At 43.7% G+C, this 22,738-nt stretch overlaps 1 protein-coding gene across 2 annotated transcripts in view; it reads right to left on the reverse strand.

Annotated features, from left to right (window-relative positions):
• LOC120029872 (protoheme IX farnesyltransferase, mitochondrial) overlaps nucleotides 1-21,971 on the reverse strand; it is a 71,366-nt gene extending 49,395 nt beyond the window's left edge. The window contains exons 1-4 of one of the 2 annotated variants that reach the window (XM_038975178.1): nucleotides 21,877-21,971; nucleotides 12,667-12,812; nucleotides 11,765-12,227; nucleotides 9,619-9,743 (exon numbers count right to left, since the gene is read on the reverse strand). In XM_038975178.1, the coding sequence (XP_038831106.1) occupies nucleotides 9,619-9,743; nucleotides 11,765-12,227; nucleotides 12,667-12,812; nucleotides 21,877-21,907 (765 nt within the window). In that variant the 5' untranslated portion in view covers nucleotides 21,908-21,971. Of the gene's footprint in view, nucleotides 1-9,618; nucleotides 9,744-11,764; nucleotides 12,228-12,666; nucleotides 12,813-13,256; nucleotides 13,450-21,876 lie in introns of those variants that run through there. The other variant, XM_038975179.1, reaches the window with a different exon arrangement.
• Nucleotides 21,972-22,738: the final 767 nt, after the last annotated feature.

Genomic DNA, 22,738 nt, shown 5'->3' on the forward strand with positions numbered 1-22,738 from the left:
GACTTTTCCCACCACATTTGACATTACATTTTAGAACAAGGCTGTATTATGTATTTTATCAAATCTACACACAACACCCCATAACGACAAAGTGAAAACAAGTTTTTTTTTACATTTCTGCAAAGTCTGCTTTGCTATGAGACTTGAAATTGAGGTCAAATGCATTCGGTTTCCATTGATCAATAACAATTTTCCCAATCTTCCTCTGTCCAGTGTCTGTTATTTTGCCCATCTTAATCTTTTAATTTATTTTATTGGCCAGTCTGAGATATGGATTTTTCTTTGCAACTCTGCCTAGAAGGCCAGCATCCCGGAGTCACCTCTTCACTGTTGACGTTGAGACTGGTGTTTTGCAGGTAGTATTTATTGAAGCTGCCAGCTGAGGACTTGTGAGGCAACTGTTTCTCAAACTAGACACTCTAATGTACTTGTTCTCTTGCTCAGTTGTGCACCGGGGCCTCCCACTCCTCTTTCTATTCTGGTTAGAGCCCGTTTGCACAGTTCTGTGAAGGGAGTAGTACACAGCGCTGTACGAGATCTTCAGTTTCTTGGCAATTTCTTGCATGGAATAGCCTTCAGAACATGAATAGACTGACGAGCGTATGTAGACATTCCATAAAAAATTTAAAACAGCTATTTCCAGCTACAATAGTCATTTAAACGTCTACACTGTATTTCTGATAAATTCGATGTTATTTTAATGGACAAAACAAATGTGGTTTTCTTTCAAAAACAAGGACATTTCTAAGTGACCCTAAACTTTTGAACGGTAGTGTATATCACAAACACAAACACATTCTCTCTCGCTCTCATATAAGGATATATCTATCTATATACACACACACACACACACACATAACACACAGCTCCAAAAGTATTGAGACAGTGACAATATTTTTTTGAGGGTTTCTGTAATCCAGCACTTTGGTATTGAAATGATACATTGCATCATAGTCCGACTGTCAGCTTTAACTTGAGGGTATTTTCAACCATATAGGGTGAACCGTTTAGAGACTACAGCACTTTTTGTACATGGTCCCTTAAAATGGGGGGACTAAAAGTATTGGGACAAATTCACTTCCATGTGTATTAAAGTAGTCAAAAGTTTAGTTGCATATTCCTAGTACGCAATGTTTACATCAAGCTTGTGAATATACAAACTTGTTGGATGCATTTGCTGTTTGTTTTGGTTGTTTTCAAATGATTTTGTGCCCAATAGAAATGAATGGTAAATAATGTATTGTGTCATTTTTTTGTCACTTATATTGTAAACGAGAATAGAATGTTTCTAAACACTTCTACATTAATGTGGATGCTACCATTATTACGGACAGCCCTGAATGAATCATGAATAATGATGAGCGAGAACGTTACATACACACAAATATCATACCCCCAAGACATGCTAACCTCTCACCATTACAATAAAGCTTGAAGGAGCCCACTAAGAGGAGTTAGAAGAGATACTGTAGGAGGGTTAATAATACATGCCTCCACAAGACAAGAGCGAAGGGCGTCGCTCTCAGTGGCGGTAATAGCGGACGGGCCGGGGGGCTAGTGGGGGCTCGCCGCTCGCGTGCCACCATCCTTAGACAGCACTTTGCAGGAGACAAAGACACAAACTAGACAGACAGGCAGGCACAAAAGAGCACTCAGTCGCCCTTCAACACTACAGGGAAAATTACATGCCAGACAGCCACAAAAGACAACGTTTTTCCACAACAAAAAACTAAAATCACACAATCTTTAAGACTCAGTCACACTTTTATTTAACTAGGCAAGTCAGTTAAGAACAAATTCTTATTTACAATGACGGCCTACCCCAGCCAAACCCGGACGACGCTGGACAATTGTGCGCCGCCTGGATAGGTCCTGGATAGTAGAAAACTGGCCCCAGTTATGTAATGGGCTGTACACACTACCCTCTGTAGTGCCTTATGGTGGGATGCTGAGCAGTTGCCAAACCAGGTGGTGATGCAACTTGTCAGGATGTTCTCAATGGTGCAGCTGTAGAACTTTGAGGATCTGGGGACCCATGCCAAATATTTTCAGTCTCCTGAGGGGGAATAGGAGTTGTCGTGCCCTCTTCCCGATTGTCTTGGTGTGTTTGAACAATGATAGTTCGTTGGTGATGTGGACACCAACAAACTTGAAACTCTCGACCCGCTCCACTAGAGCCCCATTGATGTGAATGAGGGCATGCTCGGTCCTCCTTTTCCTGTAGTCCACAATCATCTCCTTTGTCTTGCTAATGTGGAGAGAGAGATTGTTATCCTGGGTACACATCCTGGTAATCAATTCACAACCCACGGCGTTGAGAATGTTGACCCGTTTAAAAAGGTCTTGCTCACATCAGCTACGGAGAGCATGATCACACAGCCGTCCGGAACAGCTGGTGCTCTCGTGCATGCTTCAGTGTTGCTTGCCTCGAATCAAGCATAAAAAAGGCATTTAGGCCATCTGGTAGGCTCGCGTTACTAGGATGGGTTTCCCTTCCTAATCCGTAATAGTTTGCAAACACTGCCACATCCGACAAGTGTCAGAGCCGGTTTTGAAGGGTTCCTTCTTAGTCCTGTATTGATGCTTTGCCTTGTTTGATCGTTCGTCTGAGGGCATAGCGGGATTTCTTATAAAAGTGTCTGGATTAGTGTCCCACTCCTTGAAAGCGGCAGCTTTAGCCTTTAGCTCAGAGCAGATGTTGCCTGTAATCCATGGCTTCTGGTTGGGATACGTACGCACGGTCACTGTGGGGAGGACATCGATGCGACATTGATGCCCCTACTGGAGGAGCATTTTCCTGTTTGCTTATGGCCTCATACAGCTCGTTGAGTGCGGCCTTAATGCCAGCATCGGTTTGTGGTAGTAAATAGACAGCTACGAAAAATATAGATGAAAACTCTTGGTAGATAGTGTGGTCTACAGCTTGAAAGGTACTCTACCTCAGGCGAGCAAAACCTCAAGACTTGCTTAATATTAGATATTGTGCACCAGCTGTAGTAGGGCACTATACAGGGAAGAGGGTGCCATTTGGGACAGAACAGTTCACTACTAGACTGCACTTTTCCTCCTGATTTGACAGTACAGGCCAGGTCCTGTTTGTTTAGCTGAGGACCTCAGATTACAACCAGGATCTTTAGGACCACCAGACCCAGCTTGAAACAGTCTTCAGTCCCAATTACTCAATTAGCTTAAATTAGGGCCGGAGAGTGGGGAGTCAGTGATGGAGGGAGATGGGCCCGAGTGGCCTTCTGATGGCTGGAACACCCGGGGAGTCCTTCCCTGCTGTGACCCCCAGGGGCTTGGAAGGCCAGACCACCTCCAGGTCACTCCAACACTCAAGGCCCTGTCTCCAAACCCATTACAGAGCTGTTCAACCATCTGGAAGGTTTGCAAGGACACAGGGAGCTCTGAGGGAAAACCACAAGCTCAGCCCTCAGACAAGGCCATCACCACCTCATCCCACAAGCAGGTTCCAATACTACAAAACACTACCACTAGGTTTAAATATTCTCCGGTTTTCACAAAATGTTTCATCCCGAAAATAAAACACTTTCCCAAGGTAACCCGGTTTTTCACGGTATTTCCCACCAAAAACCGGAAGTTTCATTCTAAAGCATATAAATGTTTGGATTAGAGTTTTGATCGGCATGAAAATTCAAGCCCGATGCTACATGAGCCTGATGACAGCCCAAATGATTGTGCTGTTATCCAACATGCTCCAGTAGGCTAATCTTTGAGCGTGAACTGTATTATATACTGGAATTATACACCACGTTCCAACCATGAAGCTAGGAGAACACATGCAATTCTAGTGCAGGACATGCGGCCTACAAAGTTACAATTATGGGCTAGCAAGTTTGACTATAATAGGACCCATTTTACATTTAGTAAGCTGACGGATATATACCTTGATATCATAATATTTACCCTAATGTTGTGTTTATTACGTTCTCTAGTGTTGCTTCATTCCTTCCTCGCTTTCAACAGTTAAATGAAATTAGTGTTGTCCTTATCTTCATTGTCATGACATGCTTGAATAATAGTTGGACTAGAATAAGATGCAGATGGAATGGTTATGAGTCTGAATAAATAACTGCTATAGTCTACCGCCATAGCCTGTCCTCTTCTTTCAAACTCCTACTGGCTGCTGTATTTAACATTCATCAAACAAGATGAATGACGAATCATCGAATAGTTTATTAGTATAAGAAATGCAAAAAATATGTGTCCATCTAGCTATTCTCGTCTAGCTTTTCCTGGGACTCCAAGAGCTAAGAAGTGTTTTTTAATGAGAGGGACCAGCGAAGTGCAGGTGCATATTGCACAAGAAACAGAGGCTATAAGTTAGAAGCGTATGCATAACCCATCATTCATTAGCTAAATATAAGGCTAATACTGCATAGAATGTATTACCTGAAAGAGGTAGGGTAGGACATCTATATATGTACACTGTATTATCTTGAACAGGATTATCTACTGATGACATATGAATGTAACGGATGGAAAGACTGCTCACTGATTTAAAGCAACGATATTCGAGTGATAGGCTGTCTTAGAACTCTGCAGCTGTAATTAAAAGAAAATCATCTTCACAATAAAAATATGGAAAAACAGTATCCCCCGAAAGCCAGACTGATGTGTAAATTAGACACACATTCAGTCCTTATACTGCTATGGTATATGCTAAGCTGCAGCAAATGTAGGCCTTCCCGTCACAAGAAAAAAAGCTACCATGAGGGTCCATGCATTGTGAAGTGCGGTCCATACCGAGATGCGCCGTCTGTCCCCACCCTGAGCGTTGATGATTGATCATACAGAGAGAAAGCCGTAGAGAAGCCAGATTCAGACATTGCATACAATTTAACAGTTCCATTTCACGTAATGCTGCTTATAGAAATAATTTATTATAATTTACCGGTTTCTTGCAGTTATTTTATCCTAGGAAAAGGGAGTGTGTTTGGGCGGGAAATCTCGGTAACCAAGTTCCCGCTATTCAACTCCGACTACCACCCTGTCTGTGAAATCAATTGGGCACATTTCATCTGGTGAGGTAGTCAGAAAGTTTGTCGTGAACCACGTCAAATTGTGTCCGCAAGAAAAGCACACAGACAAACAAACTTGGATACCCAGTTTAGCAAAGCTGGTGATCCAACTGCCAAGCCAGCTGTTTAAGTTTTGTTGGGAATTCTTGCGGAAGAGAAAAAAACCTGCAAAAGCCCACTATCATTCTCTGGCTCGCTGACTCGGGGTCAAATCATATGACTGTCATTGTGTCTTGTTAGTGCAGTGAGAAACTCCAGACGGTGCCATGCCATTGTTACGTGACTCCAGGCGCTTACACCCTTGCGTCAGTTTCCCGAAATGGGGATGTTTAAGAAAAGAAAGCACAACATTTCTGTCTGTGAGAGCGCCTGCCTTCGGGCACTTCCCCCATGGGAAGAACAGCAGCCTTGGCTTTGATAGCTGCACTACTGAAGGTCTGGCTTCCCTTTGCTGGCTTCATAGACAGGTTAAATCCCAAATTACACCCCATTCCCTATATAGTGCACTACTTTTGACCAGGACCCATAGAACTCTGGTCAAATGTAGTACTATACAGGGAATATGGTGCTATTTGGGATACAAACCCAAGTCAGGCATTCTTCTTCCCCAAAGACATTTTCTTTTCTCCCTTTCCTGAAGGTAATTCAACCACAGTTGTTTTATGTGGTCTCACACACACACACAGGAGCACACACACTCCGTCCGCTGCCGACAATTCAGTCTTCAGGGCCCAAAACATTAAAGGATTAAAGGGCGGCGGGGGAATTCATAGGAAGTGGATCTTTAGTGGGGGATCTACCCTCTGCTTACTTTGATTTGAAGCTGTAGTTTTATTTGTCAAATCAAGAAAATAAGTGTGTGCTTTGATCAAGCCCAACCACAGCACTGACGCTGTAGCACTACTTAAAGAAAAAAAACACTTGGCACCACATCTAAAAATATAAAAAAATTGAAGTGTCATATTTTCTTCGTACCCCTCCCTTTCTTTTGGAATTATTATGAAAACCAAATGGACGACCAAAGTGTTTAGATCAATTACGCCCAGGTGAGGGTGTGTTTCTTTTTACGAGACAAAACCTTGACAGATGATCCGGTGTGTCAAGCCGACACAGCGGAGGATCAGAGAGTCTCCACGGAAGCAAAGTGTGTGGGGCAACGCACCGCAGTGTTACGTGTCACACGACAACCCCTAGGCCTTTGTGTGTGTGTGTGTGTGTGTGTGTGTGTGTGTAATTACACAAAAGAAAATTACATTTTCCAAACAAAGCAAAAACAACAACTACTTGGCAGTCACGTGCATAGACATACGTACAGTATAAATATTTTAAAAAGGGGAGCAACTACCAACTTAACTGGCTTTTGTCTAAGAATTGTGTTACCCTATTAGAGAAACAAATACTAATACTGTAAAACCCTAATCTCTCTATGGGCTCATTGGATCTTTTTTGAAGGAAAGTATCGCTGGCCAGCCGGTATCATTGAGCAGGCATACTACCAGCATAGGTAAGGTTAGGTCTGCATCCCAAATGGCACCCTATTCCTTATATAGTCAAAAGTAGAGCATTATGTAGGGTAACAAGTCCCCATTTGGGACACCAACTGGAGGAAATGGCCTCCTTGAACCAGGTGGCTCTTTTCCCTTTAAACTACATTTAATTCAATCCCTCAATCTTGCCAATTAAAACGGATGACATCACAGGGATCTGTCACCACAGAGGGACATTGAGAAAGACAAGAAACATGGAGGCAGACAGGGGCTGCCTTGTGTGGAGTGAAGCCCTGGTCTGTCTGACAACTGGTGCTGGCCACAAGAAAGAGAAGCCCTGGCCTAAAGATTTAATGCCCTCAGATTCCAGACAGAACCGTGAGGAGACTCGGGCTCTGCTTACATAAGGTCTGAGAAAAACAAGGCCATCCACATAAAAAAAAGGGAGGAAAACATGTTGAGGTAAGACAGTCCTACAAGAGCTCTGTATTTACTTTCAAAGACAATTTACTGCGATCCAATGACAATGGCATTTTTACCTCACCCACAATTTTCTTCCTGTGTGTCTCTTTGCCAGCGTGAATAATGACTGTCAGTTGGCCAAGTGCACGCCGCCACCACCCACCCATAATGCACTGGCCTGGCTGGCGGGCCCATTAAGACTTCAAAGCGGAGACACATCAAACAAAACAAATCATCATGAATTCCATTTGTCCTGCTCTACTGTAATACTACCTACCAACTCTACAACTTAGACTACTACCCTTCATGTCCGGTTGAATGTAGTCCACATGTTCCACACTGCCCACTTCAGAACAGCAGCCAACCCACAGCCACACACTCCCCTCTAGGACCCGATAAAAACTGAGTTGCGGAGAAGGCGGACGGAATCAAAGAATCTAGACATTAAAACAAAATTCAAAAATGGATTGAACTTAGTAGGAAATCAACTAAAATGTTTTGAACTTATTAGAAAATGCATTAATTTGCCCAAGATTATCATAAGACATGCACAAAATGCATCAGTGATTTGTATTTTCCTTGAAATGGCACAGGAATGCCCGCGTCTATGCGTGCGTGTTGGTCTACCACTAGAATGATCTCATGATTATTTGCATCAATCCAGTGGCCATTTGTCGTGCAAACACTGCAATCAGATGAGCACTACAGAAACATTGCTAACATCGGTCTAATGATTTTTAGAGCGAAAAACAGAAACCTGGAAAATAACTAATTTAACTGATTTTGCAGGGCCTCAGACCCATCACCTAAACCCAGTCTTAGTGGGTGGCTCCCTGGACTTCACCTTCACCCAAGCCCGAGGCTTCTGTTCTGACTAGGCCTGGCTGGTGACTGCTGTGCTGGGAGGAGATGATGAAAGGAGAAAGATCTAGTACTCTAAATGAAAGATGAATTATCATGTCCTTCCTTGCTCCGAACAAATTCCTATAGAGAAAATTAAGAATGACAGCCGCTGACTTGATACAGATAGGGACAGACATACAGGGATGGACATGATGTGGCTACCGCCTCTCCCATCTCTCAGCACTGAACTCCTCAGGGCTGGGGCCCTGGAGCCCTACAGCTGGGGATTAGAGACTACCAACCTGCCCCTGCTTTTAGAGAAGGAGACATAACTGTCACACCTATAGGATATTTTACACTCCTGCTCCAGTGTAAGGTAGATGGGTGAAGAGGTAAATTGAAGGGGAAAGGCAGGCAGAGTTGATTCCAAGAAGTCAATGACGGGACAATTACATTTTTTTTGTTTGATGGATTGACGCTATTCAAATTTCTACAGATGTCACCCTGACAATGACACGCTAGACTAGAGGAAATATTACATGCCTGCACGGAAAGGTCAGGTCCAAGAGCTTTGGATTGTTGGGACAAATAAGTTCCGTTCATTGTGACCCGGTTGAGAAAATAACCTAATTCCAGCTCTAAAGGAGAGAGAGGAGGACACTGCCTGGAACTTGGCTGTTGAAGGCTGGGCTAGTGTTAGGGCTAAGGGAGGGCTTTACAACCAAACACATTTTGCAACAAAAACAAGCATTTCTCATTGGACTAGCTCAGGTTATTCCCTCCCAGTTTTAGTCGGTTTTCTTCAGTTTGGAGCATACCTAGTGAACGTAACCCTGCTGTCTGCCCCCTAGGGCAGGAACCTGCAGTGTAATCAGGGCCCTGGACAAATTACAGGCAGAAGGCCGCAGCTAATTGGGGTTCAACTCAGGGCTGAGGGAGAGGTTGTCCATTAAACTAATATTCTTAAGTCATGGAGCGCATTCCAGCGCACAGCGTCAATACTCAGCGAGGTCTGATTATTTCAGGCATTTTAAGTGTCCAGGCGCAGCGGTCACTTTATTTTTTGGGACAAAAAAGCTTTCAGCAGGCAAATAATAACAGTTTTCCAGTTTGAGTCGCCTGTTAATGCATTTTTTAGATACGCAGCGAGAGAGGAATTTAACTAAAGTTCAAAGGTGCTGTCAATGGCTCCCGCAATGTTTTGTAGAACAACAAGAAGTGCACGACGAGGGGACAGTACTGTGTGTGTGCATGTCTGTCAGCCAGTGAGTTCATGTTTGTGTAAAGTGCAATGAAAATCTATTACGCGTTTCAGAACCCAACTGTAATCTTGCCAGCCGTTGAAATGAGACCACATCCATCTTTCAGAGAAACAACTTAAGAGGGAGAAAAAAGAAAAAAAAATTGACCACTCGGGACCGATTACAGTGATTTTAATGTTTTGTAAGTCTGGGGTTGACCAGGGGAAGATGTTAAATGCAGAATCATTAAAGTTTTGAGCTATTAACCACCCATACAGTGCCAGAAACCAAAGATTTGGCTTTTGTTCTCCATGTAAAACAAAGTTCATCACGGGGAGGGGATATAGTCCGCAATAATACATGCATTAATAATACTGCAGGCCTATATACACAGCTAATTGTGCTTTTCTTCACAGTCCTTTACCGATGGTCATATCTCACTGCAATAACAAGACAATGTCTGAAACCAAACCAAGAATGCCCAGGCAGGCTACTCTGCATGATCATTTTGACACACGCGCACACAGCTGTGACGCAACTGACCTGGTTGATGGAGTTGGCGGTGCAGGAGGCGAGCCCTGTCCCGAGGGATGCCAGGAAGAAGGTGGCAGGGTCAAAGGGCACTGGAGCCATGGCAAAACCAGCTGCTGCCGTCCACACTACTAATGCTGAAACAACCAGACAACAATATCAACATCATACCTACACACACAAGCAACATGCACGCTTATCATACTTGAATACCCACCATCATTTCCATATCAATTATAGGACTACAGCTTTGGGCAATTACTGGCAGAATAGGATCAGGAATGTAAACTGGTGAGTGCCAGAAAAAGGTGACACGGAAACACAAGAACATTCTGTGTAAACTGCTAGAAAGTCTGGTTAATTTCGGAGTGGGGTTGTCACGATAACAACATTTTACTAACGATGTGATACAAGGTCAAGTATCACGATAGAGTTTTCTATACATTCTGCACCTGTGCTACACAAAAACCGGTCCCTGATATTCACAGCTCTACTCAATACAACACATTGAATGGGCTACTGCAGAAAATGGCCGATTTGCTCATATCCAACGGCCTACTTGTGATTTGGCAGGAAGAATGTAATCAAAAAATATAAACACATATTGATCTGCATTTTCATTGTGGCAGTAAGGGGGAGAAAACACTATATGAAACCATATTTAGTAGGGCCCGGAATTGCCAGGAACCTCACGATACGATATTATCACGATACTTGGCTGCCGATGCGATATGAATTGCGATTCGATGTTCCAAACATATTGCTCACCATATGTCTGCTGCAGAGGTACAAGAAAGAGTCATGAGAAAAAAAAGTTATGGAAATAAGTGCTGAAAACAAAAATCGGCTCCTATTTAAAAAGAAGATGGAGAACAATCTATGAAGGAAAAATAATGGAGTTTTGGTGCAGGTACAGCTAACTAGCGGGAAAATTATATTGCGATAGTCAAAACGATACATCGTCAAAAATCATATCTGTTAAGGCCTCCCGGGTGGCGCAGTGGTCTAGGGCACTGCATCACAGTGCTAGCTGCGCCACCAGAGTCTCTGGGTTCGCGCCCAGGCTCTGTCGCAGCCGGCCGCAACCGGGAGGTCCGTGGGGCGACGCACAATTGGCATAGCGTCGTCCGGGTTAGGGATGGTTTGGCCGGTAGGGATATCCTTGTCTCATCGCGCTCCAGCGACTCCTGTGGCGGGCCGGGCGCAGTGCGCGCTAACCAAGGGGGCCAGGTACACGGTGTTTCCTCCGACACATTGGTGCGGCTGGCTTCCGGGTTGGAGGCGCGCTGTGTTAAGAAGCAGTGCGGCTTGGTTGGGTTGTGCTTCGGAGGACGCATGGCTTTCGACCTTCGTCTCTCCCGAGCCCGTACGGGAGTTGTAGCGATGAGACAAGATAGTAAATACTAGCGATTGGATACCACAAAAATTGGGGAGAAAATGGGATAAAATTAAAAAAAATAAATAAAATAAAATATATAAAAAAATCATATCTGTTACGTAACTGTATCGACCCCCGCCCCCATTACTAGCCTACTCTTCAGACAACTTTACACACTCACACACACTCCCCCCCCCCGTCTCACACACAGCTCCCAAAAGTTAGGCACCAAACCGAATTTAAGGAACACCTGAAAAATAGATATAATTACATTGATTAGGCAACTGCATCCTAAATTTGAAGATATTGGATAAAGCACTCATTCTGATAGGACATCCCGCTCTGAACTTTGTTTGATATTCTCATTGAAGGACGCGTGAGGATTCATTCTGTGCTCAGTCAATCGTTTCAATACGAGAAACATACCCCCAACACCAAACTTTTTTTCTTAGGATCTACACGATTCATGTGGACAACCCATTTTGGAATCAAAATGGCGGATATCGCTGGAAAGTGACGAGTTTGCATCCCCGAGTATATGCGAATGCTACAAGTTCCCGTCTTTGTGAAAGGTGAAGCAATACCCTAGACCAAATTGTGCATATGCTTGATTAAAAATAAGAAATGCTTTCATACATGTTCCTTCGGTTTTACGGACAATTTAAAAAAAGCCTCAAATCATAACACTGTCAATGCTTGCTAAAATTTGATCACTAAGCAATTAAGACTTGATTTTGGTTACCAAGTAGTCTGGCGTGCTTAGCCTAGTCCTTAACATACCTGTGAGTTTGATTTTGGAAAGTTTGGCGTACACATCTGGAAGCTCAGCCAGGTCCACCTTGAGCTCCTTCCACTGCCTGTCCAGCCGAGCATCCCTGGCTTCATCAGACTCCACCTGCACATGGGGCACCTCTAACATCTCAGTCCCAGACTCAGGTGCACTGGACACAGCCTTTGTCTGTGGTGTTGACACAGTCTTGCTGGAGGGAGGTTTCAACACAGCAAGTTTCTCCTGTGCTGCCACAGTCGAGACAGGACTTGAGACAGGTGTTGCAGTCATATTTGTGGTTGTGGTCTCTGGCTGTGGTGTGACATCGGTGACCATAGGCACATGGTCGATGGTTGGGACCTGCTGGATCTGACTGTCCATGCCGTCATCACGATGGTCCTCGAGGACGGTCAAGATGGCTGTCTGCTTAGGTTTAGCTCTCTGATAGAGGGCATTGTTACTCCTCATCACATACTGGGAAGAGGGAGGTAGAGCAGATAGTGTGTGTGAAGATAAAGGTGCTCTGTCATTGGCACATTATGGCAGATATTCCTCCTTCGAAAGTACAAGCAGTGAAAGTCATACTTGTACATTGGCACACAACATGGTTAGGTGGCACTGGCATAACACGCAGCTGACAAAAACATGGAACACATCGAGCTAGTCGTTCTCTTATTTTATGATCAATACGTGGCGGCTGCCCATGACATAGCCTATACAGCTGCAATTATAATACAGCTAATCCTGTGTACATGTCCTGACATTACCTGGTACATATAGGCCAACTAGGTTACATGAGCATGGACTGAGAAGTCAATTGGTATGATAGACAACATTCTGTCCTTAGATTGTGCCCTATCACTTACAAAACAGTGTTGTTGTTGCCTGCTAAAATGGGCGGCATGTGACTTACCTGGCGCTTCAAGAAGTTGAGGTGCTGAAACGTGATCCATTGTGATGGGTCTCTCCTGGACATCTGGATGAGGCTGCGAGCACTCTTGTGATTTCTAATGGCATTTCTACCTAATAGTTTCTGGTTCACACTCACACCAACCAGACCTAAAAACACAAAACAAACCTGTTCATGACATGAATATGCATCATATGCATCATCAAAATGTTGACTGTTGAGGACTTGCTAGAAAAGTAATTTATGCTTCTCTGCTATAACAGAGGCAAGCCCAACAATGGACTAAAGGAGCCTAACATTACTCCTTATAGTCCAAGGACCTTACATGGTTTTGTTTAAAAGCGAATTGGCTCTGGAAGAACTATGACCTATGACTAAGGCAATCAAAGAGGCAAAACGTCAGTATAGAGACAAAGTGGAGTCACAATTCAACAGCTCAAACACGAGACGTATGTGGCAGGGACTCCAGACAATCACGGATTACAAAGGGAAAACCAGCCACGTGGAACACCAAAGCCTCGCTTCCGGACAAGCAAAACTCCTTCGCCCGCTTCGAGTTAAACACTAAGCCGCTGACGTGGTACGCCACTCACGAGGATTGTGTGCTCCCGATCTCCGTAGGCGACGTACAGTAAGTCAGACATTTAAGAGTGTTAACCCTCGCAAGGCTGTCGGCCCAGAAGGCATCCCAAGCGTTGTCCTCAGAGCACGTGCAGACCAGCTGGCTGGAATGTTTAGGGACTTTCAATCTCTCAGTCCGTTGTCCCCACTTCAAGATGTCCACAATCGTTCCTGTACCCAAGAAAGCGAAGGTAAATTAACTAACCCTGTAGGACTCACTTCTGTAATCATGAAGTGCTTTGAAAGGCTAGTTAAGGACCATATCACCTCCATCTTACCTGACACCCTAGATCCACTACAATTTGCATACTGCCCCAACAGGTCCATGTACAACGCAACTGTGCACTACACAATGTCCTAACCCACCTGGACAAGAGGAATACCCATGTAAGAATGCAGTTCAGCCTTCAACACCATAGTGCCCTCCAAGCCCATCACTAAGCTCAGGGCCCAAATCCCTCCCTGTGCAACTGGATCCTGGACTTCCTGACAGGCCAAGCCCATGTGGTGAACGTAGGCAACAACGCTGATCCTCGGGGGTCTAGGAAACCGATGGACAATATTTTACGACGAAATTCAATATTACATTTGACAATGTTGAAGACAAACATTTCCCAGACAGCCATGTATGCATTACATACATTTTCAAATTAAACAATACATTTTACTTTGTTTTTACCAAAATTGCGTAACGGTAATAATTTTGTTTGAATCGTAAATCTCTTGATAAACTAGGGACATTTAGATGGCATAGGCTTACTCCCAATACATGTGAATGCATATTCAATAGGAGTATAGGAGCTTTGCAAACTCAAATATGCCCATAGTTTAAGTTATCACATGCACCGAATACAGTGAACCTTCCCCAAAGATGTAGTAAATAAATATATAGAATAACTGAACAAAAACACAACCTGCTACAATAAAGATTTTACTGACTTACAGTTCATATGAGGAAACCAGTCAATTTAAATAAATTCATTAGGCCCTAATCTATGGATTTCACATGACTGGGAATACAGATATGCATCTGTTGGTCACAGACACATTAAAAGAAATGGGCCTCGGGATCTCGTCACGGTACTTCTATGAATGAAATTTGCCATTGATAGCTTATTCCATCTCATACCCCAACGCCACCATGGGGCACTCTGTTCACAATGTTGAAAACCAGCAAACAGCTCGCCCATCCAACGGTATGCAGTTGAGATGCCGGTTGGACGTACTGCCAAATTCTCTAAAGCGACATTGGAAGCGGCTTATGGTAGAGAGATGAACATTCAGTTCTCTAGTAACAGTGCTGGTGGACATTCCTGCAGTTAGCATGCCAAATGCAAGCTCCCTCAAAACTTGAGACATCTGTGGCATTGTGTTGTGTGACAAAACTGCACGTGCTCCTTAATCAGCTTCTTGATATTCCACACCTGTCAAGTGGATGGATTATCTTGGCAAAGGAGACATGCTCACTAATAGGGATGTGAACAAATTTGTGCACAAAATTTGAGCATAATAAGCTTTTTGTGCAGCTCATGAAACCAAAACTTTACATGTGAGAGAGATCTATCTACACACACGTGTCAAAAGTTTGGAAACACCTACTCATACAAGGGTTTTTCTTTATTTTACATTGTAGAATAGAGAAGACATCAAAACTATGAAATAATGTAGTAAAAGAAAAAAAGTGTCAAAATTGATATATAGGAGATTCTTCAAAGTAGCCACCCTTTGCCTTGACAGCTTTGCAAACTCTTGGCATCCTCTCAACCAGCTTTATGAGGAATGCTTTTCCAACAGTCTTGAAGGAGTTCCCACATATGCTGAGCAGTTGTTGGCTGCTTTTCCTTCACTCTGCAGTCCAACTCATCCCAAACCATCTCAATTGGGTTGAGGTCGGGGGATTGTGGAGGCCAGGTCATCTGATGCAGCACTCCATCACTCTCCTTGGTCAAATATCCCTTACACAGCCTGGGAGGTGTGTTTTGGGTCATTGTCCTGTTGAAAAACAAATTATAGTCCCACTAAGCCCAAACCAGATGGGATGGTGTATAGCTGCAGATGCTGTGGTAGCCATGCTGGTTACATGGCTACATGTAACATGCCTTGAATTCTAAATAAATCACTGACAGTGTTACCAGCAAAGCACCCCCACACCACCTCCTCCATGCTTCACGGTGGGAACCACAAATACGGAGATCATCCGTTCACCTACTCTGCATCTCACAAAGACATGGCAGTTGGAACCAAAAATCTCAAATTTGCACTCATCAGACCAAAGGACAGATTTCCACCGGCCTAATGTCCATTGCTTGTGTTTCTTGGCCCAACCAAGTCTCTTCTTATTGGTGTCCTAGAAGTGGTTTCTTGGCAGCAATTCGACCACGAAGGCCTGATTCACGCAGTCTCCTCTGAAAAGTTGAAGTTGAGATGTGTCTGTTACTTGAACTGAAGCATTTATTTGGGATGTAAACTGAGGCTGGTAACTCATGAACTTGTTCTCTGCAGCAGAGGTAACTCTGGGTCTTCCTTTCCAGTGGCGGTCCTCATGTGAGCCAGTTTCATCATAGTGCTTGATTGTTTTTGCAACTGCACTTGAAGAAAAATTGAAAGTTCTTGAAATTGTCCGGATTGACTGACATTCATGTCTAAAAGTAATGATGGACTGTTGTTTCTCTTTGGTTATTTGAGCTGTTCTTGCCATAATATGGACTTGGTCTTGTACCAAATAGTGCTATCTTCGCAACTGATTGGCTCAAAACACATTAGAAACAAAATAAATTCCACAAATTAACAAGGCACACCTGTTAATTGAAATGCATTCCAGGTGACTACCTCATGAAGCTGGTTGAGAGAATGCCAAGAGTTTGCAAAGCTGGCAAGGCAAAGGGTGGCTACTTTGAAGAATCTCAAATATGTTTTGATTTGTTTAACACTTTTAGTTACTTACATGATTCCATGTGTTATTTCATAGTTTTGATGTCTTCATTATTATTAACCCTGGAATGAGTAGGTGTCCAAACTTTTGACTGGTACTATACATACAAAAGTATGTGGACACCCCTTAATTTCTGGATTTGGCTATATGAGCCAAACCAGTTGCTGAAAAGTGTATAAATTTGTAATCGACCACACAAACTCACAAAACGGGACTGCCGAGTGCTGAAGCGTTTAAAAATTGTCTGTCCATGGTCGCAACACTCACTACAGTCTTCCAAACTGCCTCTGGAAGCAACGTCAGCACAATAATTATTTCGGCAGGAATTTCATGAAATGGGATTCCATGGACGAGCAGCCACACACAAGCCTAAGAACAATGCCAAGCGTTGGCTGGAGTGATGTAAAACTCGCCGCCATTGGACTCCGGAGCAGTGGAAACGCGTTCTCTGGGGTGATGAATCCTGCTTCACCATCTGGCAGTCTGACGGATAGATCTGGTTTTGGCAAATGCCAGGAGAACACTAGCTGCCCCAATGCACAGTGCCAACTGTAAAGTTTGGTGGATGAATAATAGTCTGGGGCTGTTTTTCATGGTTCGGCCTAGGCCCCTTAGTTCCGGTGAAGGGAAATCTTAACGCTACAGCATACAATGACATTCTAGATGATTCTGTGCTTCCAACTTTGTGGCAACAGTTTAGGGAAGGCCCTTTCCTGTTTCAGTATGACAATGGCCCTGTGTACAAAGCAAGGTCCATACAGAAATGGTTTGTTGAGATCGGTGTGGAAGAACTTGACGGGTCTGCACAGAACCCTGACAGAATGAACACCTTTGGGATGAATTGGAACGCTGACTGCGAGCTAGGCCTAATCGCACAACATCAGTGCTCGACCTCACTAATGCACGTGTCTGAATGGAAGCAAATCCCTGCAGCAATGTTCCAACACCTAGCGGAAAGCCTTACCAGAAGAGTATATTGATCCAACCAAATCAATATCAATATTTATTTCTGCATTTTAAGACACTTCTTTCCCTATTACGACAATCCAATCCGACTATCAACTGTCAATTTACAGATACAATTGCTACTGGTCAGATCAGTACACCATTAAATAGCTAAAGTTACACTGCAAGTCAGATGGCTCGTTGCCGAAAATGGTGCATGTTCAAAATAATAACCAGCTAACATTAGCTAGCTATTAGATCATATCTGATATCTCAGCACCACATTCACCTAACCAGCTAGCTAGCATAGTAGCTAATAACGCTAGCTAGTTAACGCCACAGATGAAAGGGATAGTTATCGTAATCTTTGCTAACAGGTCACATGGCTATTTCATTAGCTAGCTAGCTTTCTTATTGCGTGCATATCCGGACCTGTTCGACACAAGCTTTACTTTTAGTGAAATAACTAAACTAATAATTTGCAACAGGAGTTGGATTGTGGTCACTGTGCCAATTCATCCACTTCTCAATACATCACATCTCTGTTGGAGAATGAGTTAGCTTGACGCTGATTTTCCCAGCTAGACATTCCTAGGCATTGAGGTACACGTGGCACAGGCGGTGAGTGGCGGCTGGCATAGCAGCAGTTTTGCTATATAAAGGGACTATAGACCAGAAAAAGTATAATATCGGCCCAATATATTCTCGGTCATTCTCTAACGGGCGCCTCCTGGGGTACGTGCTCTGCCCCCTCCTTCACTCCATGTTCGCCCACGACTGCGTGACCAAGCACGTCTCCGACTCAATCAAGTTTGCTGATGACAGGGAGGATGTGAGTGCCAAAACGAAGTGGCTGATCATGGACTACAGGAGACTGCAGACAGAGCACGACACATCCACATCGATGGGGCCGCAGAGGAGTGGGTCAGAAGATTAAAGTTCCTTGGTGTGCACATCACTGACAACCTGAAATGGTCCCTTTACAAATAGTGTGATGACGGCGCAACAGCACCTCTTCAAACTCAGGAGGCTGAAATAATTCCAGAACCCTGCCCTGAACCACACCTCAAGCCATGTCTAGACTTAACAGTTCATGCAGCTTGAGTATTCTGATCACAGAGTTCTGATCATAGAATTCCGAACGAGTAATGCCTCTACACCTACATTTAAAATGTGTCTACCGTGTCCAGATTCCTTTTTCCCGCACTATTTTCAAATGCCAGTATGCATTCAACAAATGGTGGAATAGGCAAAATATGACACACACTGACGGCAGTAGCCAAATACTGTAGCTAACTAGCCAGCAAGCAACCCTAAAAGGACCGCAAACGGGTTAGCATAAGTGTAGCCAAAAAAAATATTATTATAATTCGAAACATTTGCTAGCTGGCTAGGATTTGTTAGGCCAGCAAACACATTCCTCACATGCTAGGAACGCATTTTCTTCAACATTATAATGAAAAGGTGCCTCTCGGTCTCTTGTTGTCTTGCCTGTGTGCTTAGGGTCGTTTTTTTATTTGTATTTATTTCACCTTTAATTAACCAGGTAGGCTTGTTAAGAACAAGTTCTTATTTACAACTGCGACCTGGCCAAGATAAAGCAAAGCAGTGTGACACAGACAACAACACAGAGTTACACATGGAGTAAACAATAAACAAGCCAATAACACAAACAAGTAAATGACACAGTAGAAAAAAAAGGAAAGTCTATATACAGTGTGTGCAGAAGGCATGAGGTAGGCAATAAATAGGCCATAGGAGCGAATAATTACAATTTAGCAGATTAACACTGGAGTGATAAATGAGCAGATGATGATGTGCAAGAGAGCAGAAAAGTAAATAAAATAAAAACAGTATGGGGATGAGGTAGATTGGGTGGGCTATTTACAGATGGACTATGTACAGCTGCAGCGATCGGTTAGCTGCTCAGATAGCTGATGTTTAAAGTTGGTGAGGGAAATAAAAGTATCTAACTACAGCGATTTTTTGCAATTCGTTCCCGTCACTGGCAGCAGAGAACTGGAAGGAAAGGCGGCCAAATGAGGTGTTGGCTTTGGGGATGATCAGTGAGATATACCTGCTGGAACGTGTGCTACAGGTGGGTGTTGTTATCGTGACCAGTGAACTCAGATACGGCGGAGCTTTACCTAGCATAGACTTATAGATGACCTGGAGCCAGTGGGTCTGGCGACGAATATGTAGCGAGGGCCAGCCGACTAGAGCATACAGGTCGCAGTGGTGGGTGGTATAAGGTGACTTGGTAACAAAACGGATGGCACTGTGATAGACTGCATCCAGTTTGCTGAGTAGAGTATTGGAAGCTATTTTGTAGATGACATCGCCGAAGTCGAGGATCGGTAGGATAGTCAGTTTTACTAGGGTAAGTTTGGCGGCGTGAGTGAAGGAGGCTTTGTTGTGAAATTGAAAGCCGATTATAGATTTGATTTTGGATTGGAGATGTTTAATATGAGTCTGGAAGGAGAGTTAAGTCTAACCAGACACCTAGGTATTTATAGTTGTCCACATATTCTAGGTCGGAACCGTCCAGGGTGGTGATGCTAGTCGGGCGGGCGGGTGCGGGCAGCGAACGGTTGAAAAGCATGCATTTGGTTTTACTAGCGTTTCAGAGCAGTTGGAGGCCACGGAAGGAGTGTTGTATGGCATTGAAGCTCGTTTGGAGGTTAGTTAGCACAGTGTCCAAGGAAGGGCCAGAAGTACACAGAATGGTGTCGTCTGCGTAGAGGTGGATCAGGGAATCGCACGCAGCAAGAGCGACATCATTGATATATACAGAGAAAAGAGTCGGCCCTAGAATTGAACCCTGTGGCACCCCCATAGAGACTGCCAGAGGTCCGGACAACATGCCCTCCGATTTGACACACTGAACTCTGTCTGCAAAGTAGTTGTTGAACCAGGCGAGGCAATCATTAGAAAAACCAAGGCTATTGAGTCTGCCGGTAAGAATACAGTGATTGACAGAGTCGAAAGCCTTGACCAGGTCGATGAAGACGGCTGCACAGTACTGTCTTTTATCGATGGCGGTTATGATATCGTTTAGTACCTTGAGCGTGGCTGAGGTGCACCCGTGACCGGCTCGGAAAACGGATTGCACAGCGGAGAAGGTACGGTGGGATTCAAAATGGTCAGTGATCTGTTTATTAACTTGGCTTTCGAAGACTTTAGATAGGCAGGGCAGGATGGATATAGGTCGTTGTCCTGTTGGAAGTTGAACCTTCACCCCAGTCTGAGGTCCTGAGCAGGTTTTCATCAAGGATCTCACTGTAATTTGCTCCGTTCATCTTTCCCTCGATCCTAAATAGTCTCCCAATCCCTGCTGCTGAAAAACATCCCCACAGCATGATACTGCCACCATGCGTCACCGTAGAGATGGTGCCAGGTTTCCTCCAGACATGACGCTTTGCATTCAGGCCAAAGAGATCGATCTTGGTTTCATCAGACCACAGAATCGTTTTTCAAGGTCAGTGTCTTTCGGTGCTTTTTGGCAAACTCCAAGCAGGCGGTCATGTGCCTTTTAATGAGGAGTGGCTTCCGTCTGTCCACTCTACCATAAAGGCCTGATTGGTGGAGTGCTGCAGAGTTGGTTGCCCTTCTGGAAGGTTCTCCCATCTCCACAGAAAAACTCTAGAGCCCTATCAGAGTTTCCCTCAGGTTTTTGGTCACCTCCCTGACCTCATGGCTTGGTTGTTGCTCTGACATGCACTGTCAACTGTGGGACCTTTATATAGACAGGTGTGTGCCTTTCCAAAGCATGTCCAATCAATTGAATTTACCAAAGGTGGAATCCAGTCAAGTTGTAGAAACATCAAGGATGATCAATGAAAACAGGATGCACCTGAGCTCTATTTCGAGTCTCATAGCAAAAGGGTCTGAATTCTTATGTAAATTCGGTATCTGTTTTTTATTTAACAAAATCAGCAAACATTTCTAAAAACCTGTTTTTGCTTTGTCATTATGGGGTATTGTGTGCAGATTGATGAGTTTTACTTGATTTAATCAGTTATATTAGAAGGCTGTAACTAAACAAAATGTGGATAAAGTCAAGAGGTCTGAAAACTTTCCAAAGGCACTGTAATTAGCACAGGTACTGTAGAACACTCAGTCTACCGTCTTTGTTTCCTAAACAAACACTGTAAAATGGAAATATGCCGTGTCGGAACACTAACATTATAAAAAGGTGTGTAGTAATGTTACTTTTTTATTATTATTTCTCGCTGATATTAAAGATACGCTCCTTATGTTCCCCAAACCGTACCGCAAACGATGCGTGTTAATGTTTAGACCAAGCGTCGGGGCGCTTAACAAATATTATCGTTAATGGGGTATCGAGTTACAGACAGCCTAGCTATCATCAGCAACTTATGGTGCTAGCATTAGTTAGCTAGGCAGCTAGATAACTCTTCAACGCAAAGTATAATTGACGGGTTTGTTGCTGGAACTGCAACACCACACGATATGTATAGCGATGTGTCAAATGACTAGATGAATCGAGTAGATTGGCACACATTGGCTGGATTAAATCGAAGGTCATACAGCATTGCTAACTGACAGACATATACATAACATACCGGTACATAGCTAACAGTTTTATGTTGGCAAGCTTACCTAACCGTTGGTATTTTCGACCAGCAAAAGCACAGTAATTAACATTTTATTCAGGTGCATCAGAACGATAAGCACATTATCTATGTGTTCACCTGTGAATCTGCTACATGTCGATTTGTACATATTTTTGTAGCATAAAACCGGCTCCCTTATGTCCTCTTCACATGTAGCAAGTCGCCATTTTGACCTCGTCTGAGCGTGGGAATCACTTCCGGTTAGAGAGCCTGCGCAAGCGCATTTCAGATGCCTCATTTGAACGCATAATCATTTAAAGTCATACGTGCACCTTAACACACAGCACAAGTATGTGACACTGACACTGATGGGACACTTCAACAGAGACAAACATGGTACTCATGTAGCACATCTAGTCCTTTTCTTTTTTATTAGTAAGTAGTGACAGCCCATGATGTAGCCTATCTCAGGTTGAAATTATGTGCCCACTAGGTTACATGGGCCTTGCCTTAAAAAAGGAGCACACCATTGACAACAAGAAACAGGAATTCCAACACAAGTAAAAGGGGAGACCTAAAGTTTAGTTTGTTTAAAGTTTTAAAATCTTCCGGTCCTGGCATCCGGTAGCGGTGCATGGGTAAAATCACTGTGGAAGCCGAGTCAGGAAAAAAAGCCTTATTGCATTGTTTGCACTACAAATCCTGTTAGTTCATATGCCTTGCCACCGTGACATAGGCCTAAGGCCAAGACAATAGGAAGACACAGTAGCTAGGTTTCCATCCAATTGGCCACAGATTTTCATGCAAATATTCAAAAATCTGCATGAAAACATTATGCACATTTTCCCACCAGAGATGTTTCCATCAAATTGACCTGTTGCTGATAAAAGGCTGTGCGTCGTGACGTAGTGCACATAAAAATACCTTTTGCACTTAAATCCCCATGGGTTTCCATTGAATTTTCAACTCTACTGATGGTTTTCTCACAAAAAGTGATGCG

Source organism: Salvelinus namaycush, chromosome 35 (assembly GCF_016432855.1).
Source record: "Salvelinus namaycush isolate Seneca chromosome 35, SaNama_1.0, whole genome shotgun sequence".
Classification (NCBI taxonomy): domain Eukaryota; kingdom Metazoa; phylum Chordata; class Actinopteri; order Salmoniformes; family Salmonidae; genus Salvelinus; species Salvelinus namaycush.